This window comes from Microtus oregoni, unplaced genomic scaffold (assembly GCF_018167655.1).
Source record: "Microtus oregoni isolate MIOR12 unplaced genomic scaffold, Mior012 000004F_ref0000308, whole genome shotgun sequence".
Lineage (NCBI taxonomy): Eukaryota > Metazoa > Chordata > Mammalia > Rodentia > Cricetidae > Microtus > Microtus oregoni.
Window position 1 is genome coordinate 2576799 of NW_024543063.1, and position 20577 is coordinate 2597375.

Below are 20577 nucleotides of genomic sequence, written 5' to 3' on the forward strand. Positions count from 1 at the left end.
TTCCTGGCCTCCTGGGTCCGGCAGTACCTGGTACTGCGGTTTTCCTGGGGCACCTCCAGGAGCTGTTACTTCTTCCAGCTTACGCACTTCCATTTACCATCACGGGACAAGCCCAGGAAACACATTCTGTAAGATGTTAAGATAATTTAGGGTTCTGCACCAGCTACTTTAGATCTCTGTCCCAGGAAGAGCAGAAGGCTCCCGAGGCAAGACTACAAGTATAGCGTTGCTTCGCTGAGAAAAAGCCAAGGCATCCAGATAGTCCTTGCAAACTGGGTAAGAGAAGGCAGCACTTAGGGGTCAGTAGCTATATGCTGTGTGCTGGGAGGGGGAGGATGCAAGCTGTGCCTTCAGTAGGCCAGTTCCCTGATGTCTGTCTGTCCACTCTCCCGGGTTTGTCAGACAGGGGCACTGGAACACGGTCAGTGCATCATCCTGGCATTGTCCAGGTCCAAGTCACAACTGCATCAGGATTCCTGTACTGGTTAGGACATTCCGGAGGCTTCTGCTAGCCCCTTCATACTAAGTTGGTCCTCACTCCATAGGCCACTGAGGGTAACTGGCATAGAGAATGTCAGTGTGCTGGATAGTTCTATGTCAGCTTGACACAAGCTCGAAAGGAGGGAACTCCAGTTGAGAAAATGCCCCATAAAATCGCCCTGGAGGGCATTTTCTTAGGTAGTGATTGATGGAGGAGGACACAGTCCTTTGTGGGTGGTGTCACCCTAACCTAGTGGTCCTGGGTTCTACAAGAAAGCAGGCTGATGAGCCAGGCATATGTACGCCTTTAATCCCAGTACTTGGGAGGCAGAGGAAGGTGGATCTCTGTGAGCTCAAGGCCAGCCTGGTCTACAAAGTGAGTTCTGGAACAGCCAAAGCTATTACATAGAGGAAACCCTGTCTTGGAAAAAACAAACAAACGAACGAACAAATAAGAAAAAAGCAAGAAAAAATGAAAAAAGCAGGTTGAGCAAGCCAGTTAGCAGTATCTCTCTATGACCTCTGCATCAGCTCTTGCCTCCAGCCTCCTGCCCTGTGTGAGTTCTTGCCCTCACTGTTTCTGGAGATGAACTGTCTATATTGAACTGTGGGTGAAATAAACCCTTTCTTCCTCATGTTGCTTTTGTTCATGGTGTTTCATCACAGCAGTAGTAACCCTAACTTAGACAGTCAGTTACAGTCAGGAACTAGAAAGATGCCCAGAGGGTGTTTGGTCCTTTTCTGTGAACACTCATAGCACCTGATCACCACAGCCCTCATTACCTGGTAGGCCAATAGCATCTTGGCCCCCTGGAACTGGTAACAGTTCAGAGCCAGTTAAGATCAGCAGTTTTAACTGAAGAGATGGCTCAGCGATTATGGGCACTGGTTGTTCTTCCAGAAGACTGGGGTTCAATTCCCAACACGCACATGGCAGCTCACCAGCATCTGCGACTCCAGTCTCAGAATATCTGATGACTTCTTCTGGCCATTTCGGGGACCAGGCACACACACATGGTGCATAGACATACATGTAGACATACACTCATACATGTAAAATAAACATAAATCTTTAAAAAATGTCAGGTGGTGGTGGCACCCACATTTAATCCCAGAACTCAGGAGGCAGAGGCAGGTGGATCTCTGAGTTCAAGGCCAGCCTGGACACCACATAGTGAGTTCCAGGATAGCCAGAGCTTCGCAGGGAAACTCTACCTGAAAAAAACAAAGAACAGACAAACTAAAGGATCAGCAGTCAGTCATGCCAGCAGTGGAGGATCAAACCTTTAATCCCACCACTCAGGGGACAGAGGCAGGTGGATCTATGTGAATTCTAGGCCAGCCTGGGTCTATAGATCAAATTCCAGGACAGCCAAGGCTACACAGAGAAACCATCTCAAAAAACAAAATAAATAAATCTGCAAGAAAACAAAAAAAATAAGCTGGCAGTCAGTCACTTGCCTATTCCACCACCCCAAGAACTGGACTTTCCTTTAATCCTAACAGCCACCCTGGGAAGTGACTGCTGATACCCTGGATATACATGGAGAATACAACATCTTGCCACAAAACCACAGCCTCTGACAAAGTTTCCCGTGATGGGTGAAAGGCTGGGCCTCATGCTAACCGGTGTCTGGAAATTCAGCACTGTCCAAGGGAATGTCTAAGACAACTCAGTAATCTGTGTATGCCCAGATTCATGTGTGGAAGCCCTGACCCCTAATGTGACTGGGGACAGGGCCTACCTGTGTGTAATAAAGGCTAAGTAGGGACTTTTGGTTGGAATCCGCAGAACTTGCTATAAACACATGGGGACTGGCGATGTAGCTGTTTGATAGAGTACTTGCCTAGCATGCTTAAAAGTTCTGTATGCCTATGTAGGCCAGGCTGGTCTGGAACAAGCTATATAGATCAGGCTACCTCAAGCTAAGAGATCAGCCTGCCTGACCTCTCATGTGCTGGGATTATGGGTATGTGCCACCGTACCTGGTAGTGGCAGCTCACACCTATATGCTAACAATTAATCCCAGCATTTGAGAGGTAGAGGCAGGTGGATCTCTGAATTTGAGCCTGGTCTACAGAGATAGTTCCAAGACAGAGAAACCCTGTCTCGAAAATAAGAATTTAGAAGACACAGTAGAGAATTCCCTTCCTACCTAGCCCCACTCACCTTGCCATGTGAGTGCACGAGAGGCAGCTGCCTACAACCCAAGAGCAAACCCCCGGCAGATATCAACTGTGTGGTGTGTTTGTGTGTGCGCGCACGCATGTTAGGTTCCTGGCCCAGAAGAGGCACAGCACACGTCAGACAAGTGTCCTACTGCTGAGACAGATTCCCCGACCTGTTTTCAAAATGACCTATTTACAAGTTTCTTCCCAAAAATACTTTATTTATTAAACAATATATCCATAATCCATGATCCAAAAATACAGATATACATCTTTACATTATTTAATAAAAAGATTTACAATAATATCTCTCCTTTACAAAGGGGACAAAGGTAATAATTCCTTGAAAATAAAATGTGACATTCATGTTAAAGCTGCATCATCCGATGGATGGAGTGTGGTGAAGAAGGACCACCACAGCACACTCTGAGGGAAAAGACACTTCTTAGACCTCCCCTGCTTTAGAGCTCCTCTCGGCACAGGCAGTGAAGACCAATCTCTGCTCACAGAAAACAGGGTTCAAAGCCTGAAATAAATGTCCCTCACTGTTTGATTTCACACCCTGAAGACCTGACCTCCCAGCCTCCTAACAGGGCCAACCCTGGCACCATATCACGTGGAGGAGTTGCTCTCCGAACAGTGTTATTGCTTGAAGCAGCCCTGCCAAGGCCTTCTGGAGGCAGGTGAGGGATAGAAGGCAAGATGCTGTATCCACAGGAGCAAGCAGGCGGCCACTTCCCCAGACATCCACAAGCCCTCCCACCGCACGGCTCTTCGGCTCTTCACGGCAGAGTGGAAGACACAGTCGATGGCCTGACTCCTGCTGACGTCACCTGCTGGACAGGCGAGTGGTCAGCACTGCTTGGACCATCACACTGCTAGCATGTTCACAGATTGTGGGGCTCAGTTCTCTATTAATTCATCATGCTTCTATAAGAAACGGGAGAAATTTAAACTACTGATGATATGCACAAAAAATGGGGAAGATGATTCCTCTCCTCTTAGCAAAACACTCACATACTTACAAGGAAGGGGAATGAGACAGCAAAGACCCAGTCTTGGCTGCCACTGACCTGTGGGGGTCACCCTACTCACTCTGACTAGCACCAGGTCTCAATGGGCAGGCATGGAAAAGTATCTGGTCCAATGATGGAGACAGACAGGGCTCCTAGAACGGTGCTCAGTGGCACAGCTCCGTGGCTTCTGTGTTTCTTAGGAACCCAAGCAGGAGCTGGCAGTACACTTTTCCTTGAATAGCCTCCCTGCTCACAGATACTAACAATGGGACAAGCACTCCATCAGAGCCCAACTATGACCCAAAAGACCTTCCTTCCTGCTTTTTCCTGTTTCGTTGCCAAGGATCAAACCTAGGCCATCACTTCTGGAAGGCAGGTTTGCTCACCACCACACAACCAATGCCACACTGGTAGGCAAGTGATTCCACCACTAAGTTAAATTCCCAAGTCCATGAATTCTGTTGTTTCCAAACTATACGAATCTTATTTTGGTGACATTACTGTAATTGTCAAAAGTAAAAAGAAAAAAAAAGCAGATAACTATAGAAATCTGCAAAATAAATAAATGTTAGAAGCCAGTATGCAGGATGGCCCCAAAGATGGAGTTTAACCAGCCTCTAGCAGGTCCACCAGGAAACCTCCTCTGCCTTAGGCTGAATCTCAGGTATTAAATCAGTTTCTAATGCATTATCAGGCAAGATCTGATTTAAAACTTCTTGTGCTTACAGAGATTATAAGAGGTAAAGACATTACAGGTGGCACACACCTATAATTCCAACATTTCATGGCTAAGGCAGGATGATGCTAGTTCAAAGACTGGCCTCCAAATAAATAAATAAATTAAATAAAATTAAAGGATGCATGAGGCCTGACCCCTAGGACTAAAGAAAGAAAAAAAATAAGAAAGACTAAAGAATGAAGAAAAAGAGAGGGGGATATAACTCAATCTGTAGAATGCTTGCCTAGCGTGCATAAGGTTCTGGGTTGCAGCCAGATAATAGTGTACGCCTTATCAGACTGTGTGGCACACACCTTTAGTCCCAGCATTTGGTAGGCAGAGGAAGGCAGATCTCTGAGTTCCAGGACAGCCAGAACTACAAAGAGAAACCCTGTCTCAAAAAACAAAAACAAAAACAAAAAAAAGTTCTGGGTTTGGTCCCTAACATTGTAAAACCATACCTCTTGGTGTACACCTGTAACTTTAGCATTTGGGAGGTGGAGGAAGGAAGATCAAAGTTATCCTCGGCTACATTGTGAGTTCAAAGCCAGCCCAGGATACATAAGACCTGGTCTTTAAAATAAAAGGGAAAAGAGGGGAAAAAATTGTATAACGTATCCTCACAACGTTTACTACGACAAAAGAAAGGCTAAATTAAGAAATGAAAATGTCTAGCCGGCAGTGGTGGCGCATGCCTTTAATCCCAGCACTTGGGAGGCAGAGGCAGGTAAATCTGTAGCTCGAGGCTAGCCTGGTCTACAAAACTAGTTCCAGGACAGCCAGGGCTAAAAAGTGAAATCCTGTCTCGAAAAACCAAAAACCAAACCAACCAACCAACCAAACAAACCCCAACCAACCAACAACAACAAAAATCCAACAACAAAAAAAAATGAAAATATCTAATCTGAGCCTGAGAAGGGGTCCCCAGGAAGAAAGCCAGCCCCTCAAGCCTAGAGGCCACAGGAACTGCATTTCCAAAGCTCCTCCTAGCCTAGAGACAAGCTTGGACAACTGCCTGGCACCTGCTGCCCAGGAAGAGTCAACATGGACCAACTAACTCAGTAGCATAAACACAAGCCATTCCTGTCTCCCTCTCACTGGGATAGGCTGTGCAGGACACCCTGACCAGTAAGAACAGGACCATGATGGCATAATGTGGGGCAGATACAACTCCCTCTTGCCTTGTGTCCTTTCCTTGGATAAAGTGGGAGGGAACTGTATCTATCGATTTAGACATGGCCATCTTAAAACAATATGCCTGTCGTCAGATAAACAACTGGTCTCTCCTTAAATTGGAAATCGCATAGCCCAGCTCTGCCTTGCGGGTCTTTCTCTCGAGTGAGGCCAGGGACAGGCTCTCTTTGGTTTTCAGAGAGCCGGAGACACTAAAAAACATGCCAGAGGAATTCTAAGTCATAGGAAACTCTCAGGATCCTGTCACACTTAAGGAACCACCACAGATGCATCTCAACAGGCCCTGTGCATACATCCCCCCACCCCCGCCCAAATATTTCCAAATTCAACACTGGTTTTGTGGACACTGGTTAGACGAAGAGTATACTCTAGTTTCCTACCTTCATTCCAGAACCGCTACTGGGCACACAAATTCACAAATCATGTCACATAATTGTAGCCCCTTGAATATAAGCCGGTGGTCCAGTGGGATGCAACACAGCAAAGTTCTAACATCAGCTCACAGTACAGACTCACTTCATAGACACACAGACCCAAGACCTTCATGCTATTACAATAATTTCATCTTCACAGTAAAAAAAAAAGTTAGGAATTCCCAGAGAGGTGGAAGCTCAGCCTGACTGTTCTGTCCGCTGTTGGGCAGTGCTGGTCGGATAACTGACAGTTCGAGGCTAATGGAAGCTGAATCTCCAGGGCGAGCTGGAAGTTCACATGGAAAGGCGGTGCACAACGAAACAGAGGGCACTTCTACCTGGGAAGAGCCCCCAGTCCCTTCCAGACACATCAGAGGTATGTTGGCCAGGAGTCCCTGGTCTTCAGCCAGGGTAAGAGCACAGCATTGGCCAGCGTCTGGGAAGACCTGGCTCACAGAACAGCAGCTTCCATGGTGCCACAAGCCGGTCCTGGATTACACGGACACGCAAGGCCGACCCTCTAGTGACAGAGCAGTGGCAGTAGACCAGGTGAAAAACATGTCCAGCCTGCACCATGCACTTTGCCTACAGCCCCAAGGGACCCTCGGCACAAGGGGTGCTGCCATCCCAGTGCTGGGAGGCCGCAGGAGTGGGGAGCCTGCACGGGAAGTCACTGTGGCAAGTCCCTGCGAGATTGTTCTGTGCAAATGGTGCAGTGGCTTCTTATTTTGGGAAATATCCAAAACTACAATTGGCCACTGAATTATTAAATATCAGTTGAAATAAGGTAGTTTTTAAATGAAAGATAATATTGCAACATGAGTGAAGAAATATATTAGCTTGCTCTTCAGCCTGGCACAACAACCTCTTCGTTACTTCTTCTTCCTCTTTTCCTGCACACATCGGGGACAGAACCTGTGACAAGAAAGACACGGCAATCAACCTTCTGCATCGTATGTCCTGGCACACAGGACACCCACGTACATACTTCCTGCCTCCCCCAGGGTAGCTGGATTCGGGGAAGACAGTGCCGGAGGACAGACACAGCAAGTGAGACGTGCGGTCTTTCACCTGGGGAGCGCTGGCTGCATATCTGAGGTTGACTAGTACATGTTGATAAAACTGGTCCTACTATGAGGTGCCCCCTACTGAGGTGACACCAACGGCTAGCTGGCTAGACATGCTGAAGACCCCATGTGCAGACACAGGCCTGATAAGCCTGTGGACACTAGTTCCTGAGACAGCTGCACTTGGCCCTGGAGACTGAATGGGTTACACAGACCCAAGAACTTCATGCTATTACAATAATTTCATCTTCACAGTGCTGTCGGTCAAGCACACATCAGAGCCTCAGACAGTACTCATGAAAACTCCAGAACACAGCAGCCACTCAGGATCCAAAGAGACATTCCAGTAAGGTCCTGATGTGGAGCCAGCTCTCTGACACATGCTACCGCTGGCATCACTTCCCTCTGTGCTCAGAAGCTCTGAGTACCTACCAGTGCTGCAGTGATCATGTTAGTTAGAAGTTACGAGTCCCTCTGAGGAAGCCCATTCCGGTAACTACAGAAAGACACGCTGGAACCCCACTCCCCAGTTCCTCTGTCTGGCTTTGGGCCTAGCACATCGAGTAGCTACCAGGCTTACAGACTCTCCAAGCTTGTGACATTCCAATAGCTTTGTCAGACTCCCTACCTGGAGATCCTGCAAGCACCACGTCCAACTTGAACCTGAAGTCAGATTCCACTGCCTCATGCAAGCCTGCTCTTTTCCCTTTCCTCAACCGAGAAACCACCACCCATCGGCAGCCCAGCCATACACCTGCTCCCACACACCCATTGCCACGGCAGCCCAACCCACTCCCACAGGGCACAGGCCCAGCCAAGGCACGTGCATGCCATATGGTTCTCGTAACATGAGGTAAGGAGCCATGCACAGTAGGCATGCTCGATAAGGTGAGATTACATTCACACCACACACATCTGACCAAAAGTCCTTGCAACATGGCATCCACCCCTCCTTTCCCAGGTGACTCTCAAACTGGCCACGGGCTGATCTACACACCAAGAATGTTACCGTGAGAGAGATGCTCCAATTGCTCCTAGGAGGAAGGCTCAAGCCCTACTATTTCATTTTAAGAACATGCATTCACTTTTAACATAAGTCAACAAAACCAGGTTTTTATTCAAAGAAAACCTTGAGAACCTCTTGAACAGTTAAGTAGTCTGCTGCTGGCCGAATGTAGGATGGAAACAGGAACATGCAAGCCTCCTGTGCCCTGGTAGATGGAGCCCCTGGAGGGGAACACAACGATTCTACAGTTCCTTCCTATGTTCTTCATGATCCCCATTTTCCCCTGGAGACAAGAACCTGCTCTCCTTTTTTTTTTTTTTTGTTTTTTATTTTTTATTTTTTTTTTATTTTGCTGAAAATAAGCGCTACCCAACCTGGAGCCAGAGGGCGAAGGTGACACAGTCCAGTGGAAGAGCACTGGCCTGGAACACTGGGTGCACACTGGGCTGGAGACAGGGAGCCCTTCTTCCAAGGGCGTCAGTGTAAGACTATATACACACCCAGGTAAGCTGAGCAGTAGACCTCTGTCTCTAAGTCTGCTAACACCACCACCTCCCCTCCCCAGTCAGGACCAGTGCTGCAGAAATACGGAGACATACAACAAGACCCAGAGCACCAGACAGGCTTGTCCGAGACTGCAGTCAACCCCATACTAACCACTTTCCTTTGGGCTTTGTGGTGAGATCCACACAGGCAAAGTGAAACCACTCAATTGGACACTGCAAAGCAAGGGAAAAACCTGTGTCACATCTATGCACTCTGTATGTTAGACATAGAAAGGTTAACACCCACCCATCTCTACAAAGTTCGTCCCAGGGAACATGTATCCTTTAAGATCCACTCATGCTGGGTGATGGTGAAGCTCATCTTTAATCCCAGCACTTGGGAAGCAGAGGCAGGCGGATCTCTGTGAGTTCGAGGCCAGTCTTGTCTACATAGTGAGTTCCAGAATAGGAAGGCTATACAGAGAGCACTCACATCTGGATTGTCACAGCCGATCATCTCCCCGTAGGACACCTGGTGGCACAGGCAGTACGTAGGCTCATTTGGATCCACAGGCATGTCCAGCACGTCAGAGGGGTGCACAGATAGGATGCTGTCGGTAAACTCAGACCTGAAGGGAGGGAAAGATCTGCTGACTACAGGACAACAGGAGGAAGGCAGCAGATGCACAAGGCCAACCACCGCCCTTCCATCAACGGCCCACAGCTCCTCTCCCCTGGAGCCAAAGATGCTTGCAGGTTTCAAGGGAAGAATCTGCAGTGACCCTGAGCTAATGATCACTCATAAACTTGCTTCCGATTTCCTTGTTACTGGAACTTGGGAACAGCCCTAATACCCGTCACTGAGATACATTTTCAAGGATAACCTCACAACCTTCCAGCCAAATCTCTAAGAATTTATAGTGAGAATAATATGGTGTGCTAATATCAGCGAAGAGATTCCCTTGGACCGTCACAGCCACAAACCTGGGGCAGCAGCACACGGCACTCACACTACCCACTTAATAACAGCAGAGGTCGTAGAAGCAGGCAGTGGGGTCTGAGATTGCTAATGGCACTCAGCAGCAACTTAATCCAACATCAACCATTGCTGCCTACTGGGGACAAAGACCCCTCCAAATGGACAAAGCTGCTGCTTTCTCTGGGCCTCCCTTCTGTTTCAGCTGTCACCTCCTGGTGGTGACAAAAGCATGGCCCCCTGCCAGCAGATAGCTAACATTTGGGAAGAGTCTGTGTCTCACCCAAGGCTGACCTCAGGGTTGAGGCACTCACCAGAACCAATGGCTATACCCTCCTCTCTTGGAAAGGTATCTATCCAGATACCCTTCTTAGTCTCCTTTGGGTTCCAAGTATCTACCCATTAACCTCACCCAGCTGCCCACCAGACTAACAAGAATCAGCTTGGTACACACTATCCTGATGTGGGAAGGTCATATGTCAATCGTCAATCTGTTGATTTCATTGGTTAATAAAGAAACTGCCTTGGCCCATTTGATAGGCCAGCCCTTAGGTGGGTGGAGTAGACAGAACAGAATGCTGGGAAGAAGGGAAGTGAGCTCAGAGCCATGCCGCTTCTCTCCAGGGCAGACACGATGAAGCTCTGGCCCAAGATGGGCGTAGGCTAGAATCCTTCTGGTAAGCTACTGCCTCGTGGCGCTACACAGATTATTAGAAATGGGTTAGTCGAGATGTGAGAGTTAGCCAAGAAGAGGCTAGATATAATGGGCCAGGCAGTGTTTATATGAATACAGTTTGTGTGTTGTTATTTCGGGTGTAAAGTTAGTCGTGTGGGAGCCGGAAGGGATGAAAAGCAGGCCTGCCTGCAGCTCCTTCTACACTATCCTACTCACTCCCCAATGCTGGAAGCTGCCTCTGGTCTCTAAACAGCAGCCTGGTGAGAATGCTGCCCCTTCGCTCTCCCCGGTACCTGGTGCCTACACAGTGAAGCCCACCCTTCACTATAGACCAGGACATTGAACTTACACTTTACATGTGGTTTTCTTTTTTTTCGAGACAAGGTTTCTCTGTAGCTTTGGAGCCTGTCCTGGAACTAGCTCTTGTAGCCCAGGCTACATTGGTATTTTGCCTGCCTGTATATCTGTGCGAGAGTGTCGAGTCTCCTGGAACTGGATTTCTAGAAGCAAGGAGCTGCCATGTGGGTGCTGGGAATTAAAACTGGGTCCACTGGAAGAGCAGTTAATGCTCTTAACCACTGAGCCATCTCCAGCCCCTTTACATGTGCTTTTCAAATAACCATGTAAACTGTAGGGCAGTCGATACAGTATAATCCCTAAACCTGTAATACCACTATCCATACTTACACCTCAACCAGGAATGATAGTGATGATAAATTAATATGACCAGTTCCCATGAGGCTACGGCAAGCACAAGGTGAGAATGATATAAATTAATATGGCCAGTTCCCATGAGGCTATGGCAAGCACAAGGTGAGATAGTGATAAATTAATATGGCCAGTTCCCATGAGGCTATGGAAAGCACAAGGTGAGATAGTGATATAAGTTAATATGGCCAGTTCCCATGAGGCTACGGCAAGCACAAGGTGAGATAGTGATATAAATTAATATGGCCAGTTCCCATGAGGCTATGGCAAGCACAAGCTGGCACAGCTATGACACAGCTGCTGCCAAGTCCTTTGGCCAAGTGGCCACTGGGCCACGGGAACCTGACTGAGCACTGCTCCAGGTCTCCCATGGAAAATGATGGATACCACAAGCTATAACTGACACGTTAGTCCATCTCATCATGGAAAAAAAACCTGCCGAACACAGGCTAGAGACAGGCACTGTGTAGAACTCAAGACAGCAACAGGCAAGTGTCTAAGCTTCAGGCTCTGAAGCCACAACAAGCTCCCACCCTGATACAGCAAGTCCAGGACTTCAGTGCCTTGGGCTATCTCTGGATGCCTACTGTCAAGGCCTGAGCACACCCCTTGTTCCAGCAGTCTCCCGACTGAACATATGCAAATTGGGATAGCGGCTGCACCGCCACTCATGGGCCAGAGGGAACAGGTGCCCTACCACTGTCACCAACCAGCCACGGCTGCAGCAAGCCCAGCAAGCAGGTCTGAAAGCAGTGACTGTCTCCTAAGCATCAGACATAACATGGTGGCTCCTGTCAAGGGAGAAACTGAACAGTCTGCCTCATCTGTGAGATTTTAGGAGTAGTTACAATGCCTGTCTTATACCTGAGGCCTTAGGGGGATGCTCCAGCCAGTGGGTACTGGCTTCCCCACCACCTAGAGACCCCTATACTGAGCTCCTTGTGCTGAGGACACTATGGAAAACACTCAGTGAAGAAGACAACCAGCAAGACTGTCTGTGCAAACCCAGAAGCATGGCGTCTGGGTTTTGGGGAAGGAAGGAGCAGAGACACCATGCTGCCATCCCACAAGTCAGAAATGCAAAGCTCAAAACCACTTTACAGGCAGCAAGACCCTGGAGTAATAGAGCTGGGTGATCTGCAGCAAGAGAGAGGTTGTCCATCTGGTAGATTTGGCAAGAAGGGTGGCCGAGCTATTTACATAACACTGTAGGACCTACATGTGGTAGCCATGGACACCCAGTCTATGTGCTGAACATGAACTAATTGAGTTTTATGTCAACAAAGGCAGAGTGACAATTTCCTCGCTCTAGAGTCTGTGAGACCAGGACTCATTTTCACAGCCAGTTTGTCCTCAACGGAGAAGCAATGAGGGCAGTAAGAAGCTGATTTACAGAACACATATACAGCCTTTCGGGATGTAAACTTGAGAGAAGAGAGCTTTAAATAGCTATCGTAAGGAAGTTAATGCTCGGCACTCGGGATGCCAGAGTTCAAAGTGCATTGATTTTTGGCCAAAGACTAAGACCTATCTAAAAAAAAAAAAAAAAGAAAAGGTTAAAAGATTTATGACTAGGACTGAAGGGATGGCTCAGAGGTTAAGAGCACTGGCTGCTCTTCCGGAGGTCCCGAGTTCAATTCCCAGCAACCACGTGGTGGCTGACAACCATCTATAATGAAATCTGGTACCCTCTTCTGGCCTGCAGGCATACATGCAGGCAGAATGCTGTACGATAAACAAATAAATAAATGAATGAATAAATAAATAAATATTAAAAAATATTTATGACTAAATGGATAGAAATATACATCATTTTCAAAAATAGGAGCCAAAACTGTATTTTTAAAAAGGGAATCAAATCAAACGGGTGCTCTAGCACTGAAAACTATCATCTTTATGCATACACAAGTTGCTAACCTATAGTCTGATTCTCTCCCACAATGAGCAGACATCTGTAATAGCTGCACAGCCCACTGGGGAGGTACTGGTTAGATGCACACAGATTAAGCCTCCCCTCAACCCCGGTTCACAAAGGAATTCTACTTAGCAGCACTGCTTAGACCTCAGCTTCTTGAACTGTGGGTCACGAATCCTAAACTATATGAATGTGTGAGGGTGGGGGTTCCTCAGAAAATCTGGCAACAGTAGGTTTCAGAATACTCAATAACCAAATAATCTCAGCACTTGGGAAACAGAAGCAGGTTCTGTGAGTTCCAGACCAGGACTACATGGTGAGATTCTGTCTCAAAACTAAAACAAAACAAAAAGACCAAAAAAACAAACAAAACCTAAGAAATTCTTAGCACTGACAATTGTAAAATTAAAAGATCAATCAACTCTAAAAAACAATGAGAATGTTCTAAATCCTTCACTATCAAATCTCAAGCAAAAACAAATTTTTATGTTAAAAACAAGTAACATTAATAGGTACCTCACTAGTATACAAACTTGCTTTATCAGCCAGGCGGTGATGGTGCACACCTTTAATCCCAACACTTGGGAGGCAGAGGCAGGCAGATCTCTATGAGTTTAAGGCCAGTCTGGTCTACAAGAGCTACCTCCAGGACAGGCTCCAAAGCTACAGAGAAAGTCTGTCTCGAAAAACAAAACAAAATTTATGGTCTGTATTCACAGTACGTAAGTACTTAGGAGGCTGAGGAAGAAAGATCATTAGTCCAAGGCCAGTCTTGGCCATATATCTAACCTTACCCCAAAACATAAACAAAACAAAACAAAAACCAGGACCCTGTTGGGAGGACTGGCTGTAGCTCAGGGACTGAACAAGAGCTAGTGCTTAGCATATGCAAGGCCCTGGGTTTCCACTCCCCACAACACCCAAGCACCAGGAGGTTCAGCCAGAGTTCCCTGCCCTCCCGCTTTGGTCAAGCTTTGGCTTCTCCAGCCTCCCCCAGAACTCATGGCCAGAGGTCTCCTGTCACTTCACAATTTTCCCTTTAGTCCAGACATCACGTCAGTGAAACAGCACAATGCCTCTGGGAGAAGAAAGTGGTAGACAAGCCTGAAGAATTCAGGATAAATGATGTTGTGTCTAATAAGTGCAGTCACATAGTTTAACGGCAAACATGGACAAAACACGCATCATTGTATAAAACCACCAACAGTAAGTTCAGCTACTTATAGAGTGGCTTCGACCCAGCACTGCCAGTAAGTACGCAGCACTCTCCTGACGCCGAGGGTGGTATACATATGAACTGTCGCGTACACAGGATGTGAAGAGACTGCCCAAGGACAGTGTGCACCTGGCCTGGCTCAGCAGGCGTGAAGTGCTAGAGTAGTGGGGACTCACCCAGGCATTCTCCCTGCTGCTCGAAAACCAGTGTTCCATTGGGAAAAGAGGGTGGAAACATCTTACCCGCTTTTATGCTTCTTTTTCTTAGGTGTGTCCTCTTCTGACGTCCTCCTGCCTCGGCCCCGGGAGCTTCTCTTTTCTTTCTGACTCCGACCTTCTGAAGGACAAAGACCCATTATTATCACAGAACAGACCAACGTGGAACAAGATTCACCCACTCATTTACCATCGTGTCCCTAACACATTTAGAGGAAAGCCTTCCAAACTGCAGTCACTAGCAAAGAGAACATCAGTCAACTTGCTTTTCAAGCTTCGTGATCCAGTGCTTTCAAAGTCGCTTCCGTCCATCCTGTCCTTCAGGTCAGCCTCAAAGCGTGCCAGGTCAGCATCAAGCCTTCGGATGTGTTTGTCCACCTGCAAAAGGACACTTGAACATGTGACTTCATAGTAAAACGAAGGCTAGGGATGCAGCTCAGTGGCTCAGCGCTTGCCTGGTGTGCACAAAGCCCTGGATTAGACCTCCCCAGGAAAACACCAACAAACAATGGTTCCACCAACAAGCAAGACAAGCAGGGCCCAAAAAAGCAAAATCATGGAAGTAGGCCCAGATGGCGACCCCCAATGCACCCTCTCTCTGGATGCTCTAAACTCCCACCCTAGATACATGTTTCCATACACCTTTTTCCTCCTGCGGCATGGGAGGCAGGAGTGAAGGCCTGCACTGCGCCCCTACACTCACCATCTCATAGGTCTGCATGGCTAGCTGCACCTTGTCGTCACTGTACTCCTTGCACTTGCTGTAGGCGTTCTGGATCTTCTGCAGGTGCTCCACACGCTGGTCTGAAGAGAGAGTCTTCACTGTGGAAATATACTCCGCAGCCAGGATGTCAATCTCTGCCTTCTTATCTAAGGGGGACCGGTGAGAGGCGGAAGAAAGAGGTAGAGTGACACGCATCCAAGAAGCTGGCAGGAGCGTCACTGGCGGCCATGCCAGTGTACACTTTGTGACACAGCGACTTGTCCAAGGCAGACCCAACACAAGCATCATCTAGCAGGCAGTCAAATTGCCCTCTGACTCTCATGAACAGCACATTTTATGGGCATCGTGCCTACTTCCTGGTGCACAACTTAGTCACATACCCACAGGAGGAGCACTTAGGCACCAAAATACACTTAGGAAAACACACAAAACCCACAAAAGCAAGAAGCGGTGAAAATGTCCAACCCACAGTCAGACTAGTGAGCGAGGCTATGCTACATCCACACCACCTAGGGTACAAGGCCAACTAATGACTTACAACCTATGGTTGAGTCCAACAGATGTTGACGGTGAACAACAGAGCAAAACGTGTAAAAACACGCTGCATGCTTCCAAGAGCAGGGACACATGCAACTCTGCTCTAACCAAGAAGTGGGACTTCTTCAAACATTCCACACACAAGACCAATAACAATGTCATATAAAATTGCCTTCCCGACAAAAATTTTCCCTGTTTAGATGAGTTGCAACCCCCCAGGATAGTTCAGTACAGTTGTAAATGTTCCAAAATGGAAAAACATAAAAATCCAAAACACTCCAGGCCCAAAGCATTTTGGATAAGGAATACTCACTTATAAACGGTACAGAAATGGGAAAAAAAACTTGGAAGGAGAAGAGCAACAAACATTCTGACTGTAAAGGACAATAGCTGAAAAGCTCTAAAAATTGTGTAGGAAGCCAGAAACCAGGCTGGGGAAATAGCTCAGTGGGTAAAGCCATCACTGTGATAATGACATGAGTCCAAGCCCCCCAAAAACCACTTAAAAGCCAAGTGTGGGGAAAAAAAGGGGTGGGGGGCCTGGAGAGATGGCTTAGAAGTTAAGAGCACTGGCTGCTCTTCCAGAGGTCCTGAGTTCAATTCCCAGCAATCTATAATGAGGTCTGGCGCCCTCTTCTGGTGTGTAGGCACACATGCCAGAACACTGTATACAAAATACATAAATCTTAAAAAAAAAAAAAAAAAAAAGAGCCAAGTGTGCTCGCATGTGCATCTGTAATTCCAGCGCACTCACTGGGAGATGGGGGCCAGAGACTGGAAAATCCCAAATATGCAGAAGTAAACAAGAAAAGAGATCTTGTCTCTGAACCCAAGGCTGTCCTGTCCTATATGCCATGACAAGTGTGTACCCACACACGTGCATATACACATATCATGTATGTACACACACAGAGATTAAAAACAAACAAACAAACCAAGAAACTACACTTGAGTTAAAAGCACCAGCACTCTCCTCCCGACCCCCACACACAGGAGGCTATGGAAGGTACATTGGGAGTTCATGGGCAGCCTAGGCTATGGAATTAAGACCTCATCTCTAAATAAATAAATAAGAACCTGAGATGGGCATGGTGGTACACACATCTAATCTCAACATTCAGGAGACAGAGGCAGGAGGATCCCTATGAGTTTGGCCTGCTCTACACAGGCAGTTCCAGGCCAGTCAAGGCAACATAGAAAGACCTTGTCTCAAAAAACTACACAAGAAAAAAACCCACCAAGTGTAGTCAGAGTTTTGTACTTATAAGCAATCTTAAATCTCCATGTTGATTATTTGGGAGCAAGCGGTGGGGACAGGAAAACTCTGACTACAAGTCAGACAGTGGTGGCGCACGCCTTTAATCCCAGCACTTGGGAGGCAGAGGCAGGTGGATCTCTGAATTCAAGGCCAACCTGGTCTACAGGATGAGTTCCAGGACAGCCAGGGATACACAGAGAAATCTTGTCTCGAAGACATTGTATGATGCAAAGCCTGTGCTATACAAGGTCCCTTCAGAGCTCTCTGATACCCTATGTCCTTTGCCATCTCTCTCTGACCAATGCTCAAAACCCAGCTCAGGCTATACCCACCTTCCGTTCTCTGGTCTAGCTCTCGCATCAGCTGGAAGTTCCTCTGAAGTTCACAGGGAAGGTTCTCAATGCCTGAAAGAGACAAGAAAAGGCTGTACTTCTCAGCAGACGAAAATCTGCCTCTAGGGCTGGAGAGATGGCTCAGCTACTAAGAGCACTTACTGCTCTTCCAGAGGGCCCGGGTTCAAGTCTCATCACCTATGTGAAAGCTCACAGCCATCTGTAACTCCAGTTCTGGGGATCTGATGTCCTCTCTGGCCTCAGAGGGCACTGCACACATGTGGTGCATAGACATACATGCAGGCAAAACACACATATACACAAAATAAAATAAATCAATAAATCTTTAGTGGGAAGAAAAAAAACCTATCTCCAGGGCCTTACACCAAAGCCTGCAGGCTTTATCATCATTTCTGTTCCAGTTAGGAACTAAAATGACTGAGACCATTTTAGGGGCAGGTACCAACAGCCTGAGAGAACCTGGGTCCTATCGTGATATTTCATTTGTATTTTAATAACTAAAGCTTGCCTGAAGACCAGAGAGTAAAACAGCCACACTCGTCAGCCTCACAGACCAGGCAGCAATAACACACACCTTTAATCCCAGCCCTAGAGAGGAATATAAAACGGGAGAAGACGGCTCTCACACACAGTCTCTTTCTGAGATTCCCGGAGGCAGGATGTCATTTCGGACTGAGGTAGAGATAGGAGCCAGTAGTTGGCTGTTTTGCTTTTCTGACTTTCAAGTTGAACCCCAATGTCTTCCTCTGGGTTCTTATGAAATGTGCTAAAGAGTCCTCCTGGAAGCCAGGCGATGGTGGCGCACGCCTTTAATCCCAGCACTCGGGAGGCAGAGGCAGGCGGATCTCTGTGAGTTCGAGACCAGCCTGGTCTACAGAGCTAGTGCCAGGACAGGCTCCAAAGCCACAGAGAAACCCTGTCTCGAAAAACCAAAAAAAAAAAAAAAAGAGTCCTCCTGGATTTCTCCAACCCTGTCCTGACGGCTACTGCACCAGGAACTGTTGACCAAGCGGTCCCCAAGACATGCTCTCTCTGCACGGCCCAACATATCAGCCTCTAGCCACATGCAGCCGTGAGCCCTGGAAATGCAACCAGAGCCAGCGAGTAGCTCTCTAGTCCCTGTGGTTAGAGTTAGTCCACTGCTTTCCTGCCTGCACTGTGTCCCCTGGTGAAGAGCCACCTGCATCAAGCTCTCGGCAGGCTCCTTCTGGGTCCTGTCCCACTCCAAATACTCTCCACAGCCAACATGGCCAGTACTTTAGGCCTACATCTTATAACACTTGCCGCTATAAGCCTGTATCTTCCTGAGCTCATCAAGTCATTATCACCCACAGCCTGACTCCATGGCCCTGGCAAGCTAGTCAACACTCGACCATCCAGTGGCCCTCTCTACTCTCAGAGAGAGGACCCTTTATCTGCAGTCTCCACTGCTACATTTATTTCCAGGCCTGAGACTTCTATGAACTTTAAAAAAAAAGGGGGGGGGGTGAGTGTGCCTCAATTATCAGTGAGTTGTGGAGAAATGGGGCTCCTGCCCACCTGTGGCACAGGGCAGGTGGAGAGTGTGGACATCAACCATCACATGATGCCAACACTGAAATGAACCCGTCTTGGATCCACCTCAGAATACCCACTGGATGGACACTAGACTGATGACAGATCACCTTGGACACCCACTTCCCAAACCCAGCTAGATAATCAAAGCACTAGGGCGCCGCACTGGCTTGATCCACCTCCCTACAAAGGGTCTCAATTCCTCACACGTAAAGAGTGGAAAAATAATCTCCCTCAATTCTCGCCGGGAGTCAATCTCACCGTCTAAAAATAAACGGAGGAAGACATGCCCGGGATGTCAAAGATCAACCTGTTACACAGGACATCGTACCCTGTCAGACTGGCTTGTGACAGACAGCACGACTTCCCGCGAAATAACGTACCCCACTAGCCTAAAGCTCCCTACTGCTGTTCCAAAAGCAAACACCACAAGCCTCAGGTTAAGAAGGGGCGGACCTCCCCCAAGCAAGACTGAATTGGAGGGGAGGGGACTGGGGCGTGGTCGGCGTCGGGGGGTGTGGCTGAAGCGGAGAGGGCGGGCTGAGCCTCAGGCTCCGCCCCTGCGTGACGCACCTGGAATTGGCGCGGCGGAGGCGGCGGGACCCCGCGCCGCGCCCCACGCCCTCCATCCACGACCCCGCCCCAGAAAGGCCGTGATCCCCCACTTGTTCCCATGACCGGTCCCCATCCGCGACCGCACCCCGGGGTCCCGCACGGGTCGCGGTGGGCCAGGGGCGGCGGCGGAGCAGACCCGCGAGGGCGGGCGGCTCGACCAAGGTGCTTACTGTCCAGATAGTGCTCCAAGTACATGGCAGTCGCCATCTTCGCTGCGGCCACGCTCGGGGTCTGCGCGAGCGGGCGGTGCCGCGGACTCGGGGCGGCGCCGCGCGCTCACTATTCATGAGCTGCGCGCGCCGATTGGCCGGCGGAGGGGCGGGGCACGTCAGGGCCCACCCCCACGCTTCCGGCCGGCTGCGGTCGTCAGGGGGCGCTGTGGGGCTTCCCCTGAGGAGATCCGGGTGGGCGATGGAGTCCGTCGGCGGTTGGCGATGCGGAAGCTACTTCTCTGGCTCCCGCAGAGGTCCGAGCCTTGGCAGTGCCCTGTCGAGCGCTCGACTGGGGAACCCTGCCTACACGTGTGCCGGCTCCGAGCTTCACTTTCCGGTCTCTGCCGGCGTTGTTCGGATCTGGGGTCTGGTCGGCCCGAGAGCCGGCGCCCGCTGCTTGTGGCTTCTCGAAGGTGGCAGCGTGGTCCTCCAGGAAGGAGATCCCCCCCCCCCTCCATACACACACACACACACACACATACACACACACGCGCGCGCGCGCGCGCCTTGGTTAACATTGATGCGCTGTGTTGCTATTTAGTCCCGAGGGGCGTGCCCACGCTGGACCTGCGTGTCCTGACCCGCACTTCGTGAAGAGGCCATGCACACCTCGACGCCTGCAAAAAATACCTGGAAAGCCGGGCGTGAGAGCACGCGCCTTTAAAACCCAGCACTCGGGAGGCAGAAGGAGGTCTGTCGCCATGAGTTCAAGGCCTGCCGTCGTCTACCTGCCCGCCCAGACTAGCGAGACCCTCGTCACAAATTTAGAAAAAAAAAAAAAACAATAAAAAGGAAAGTTAGCGGGGGTGGTAATGGCACATCCCTTAATTCCAGTACAGCAGAGACAGGCAGATCTCTGAGTTCGAGGCTAGTCTGGTCTACAGCCAAGGTTACACAGAGAAACCCTGTCTCTAAAAACAAACAAAAGGGGGTGCGCTGGGTGCCACTTAAATATGTCAGATGGTGGAATTAAGTGTGGGTTCTCTGTGTCCGGACCTTACTCGGTGTTATCAGCGTGGATGCGCTTGCCAGTCACCACTTAGCCCCTGTCACTCCGAGCCAGCTAAGAT

At 48.8% G+C, this 20577-nt stretch overlaps 1 protein-coding gene across 4 annotated transcripts; it reads right to left on the reverse strand.

Annotated features, from left to right (window-relative positions):
- Positions 1 to 2858: 2858 nt before the first annotated feature.
- LOC121447626 (inhibitor of growth protein 5) lies at positions 2859 to 19511 on the reverse strand. 4 transcript variants are annotated; one of them, XR_005974192.1, is made up of 9 exons: positions 19466 to 19511; positions 17106 to 17177; positions 14958 to 15124; positions 14521 to 14632; positions 14282 to 14375; positions 9042 to 9177; positions 8721 to 8782; positions 5958 to 6905; positions 2859 to 3579 (listed from the first exon to the last, which is right to left on the reverse strand). XR_005974192.1 is itself a non-coding variant. In XM_041650984.1 (8 exons), the coding sequence occupies exons 1-8, from the start codon at positions 19500 to 19502 to the stop codon at positions 6863 to 6865; spliced, it is 723 nt and encodes a 240-aa protein (XP_041506918.1). In that variant the 5' UTR covers positions 19503 to 19511; the 3' UTR covers positions 5258 to 6862. The 4 variants fall into 4 exon arrangements, 3 of the variants coding, with proteins under 3 accessions (XP_041506918.1, XP_041506917.1, XP_041506919.1); XM_041650984.1 differs by lacking the exon at positions 2859 to 3579 and having other exon boundaries at positions 5258 to 6905; XM_041650983.1 differs by lacking the exons at positions 2859 to 3579; positions 5958 to 6905 and adding an exon at positions 7484 to 8284.
- Between the last annotated feature and the right edge of the window lie 1066 nt (positions 19512 to 20577).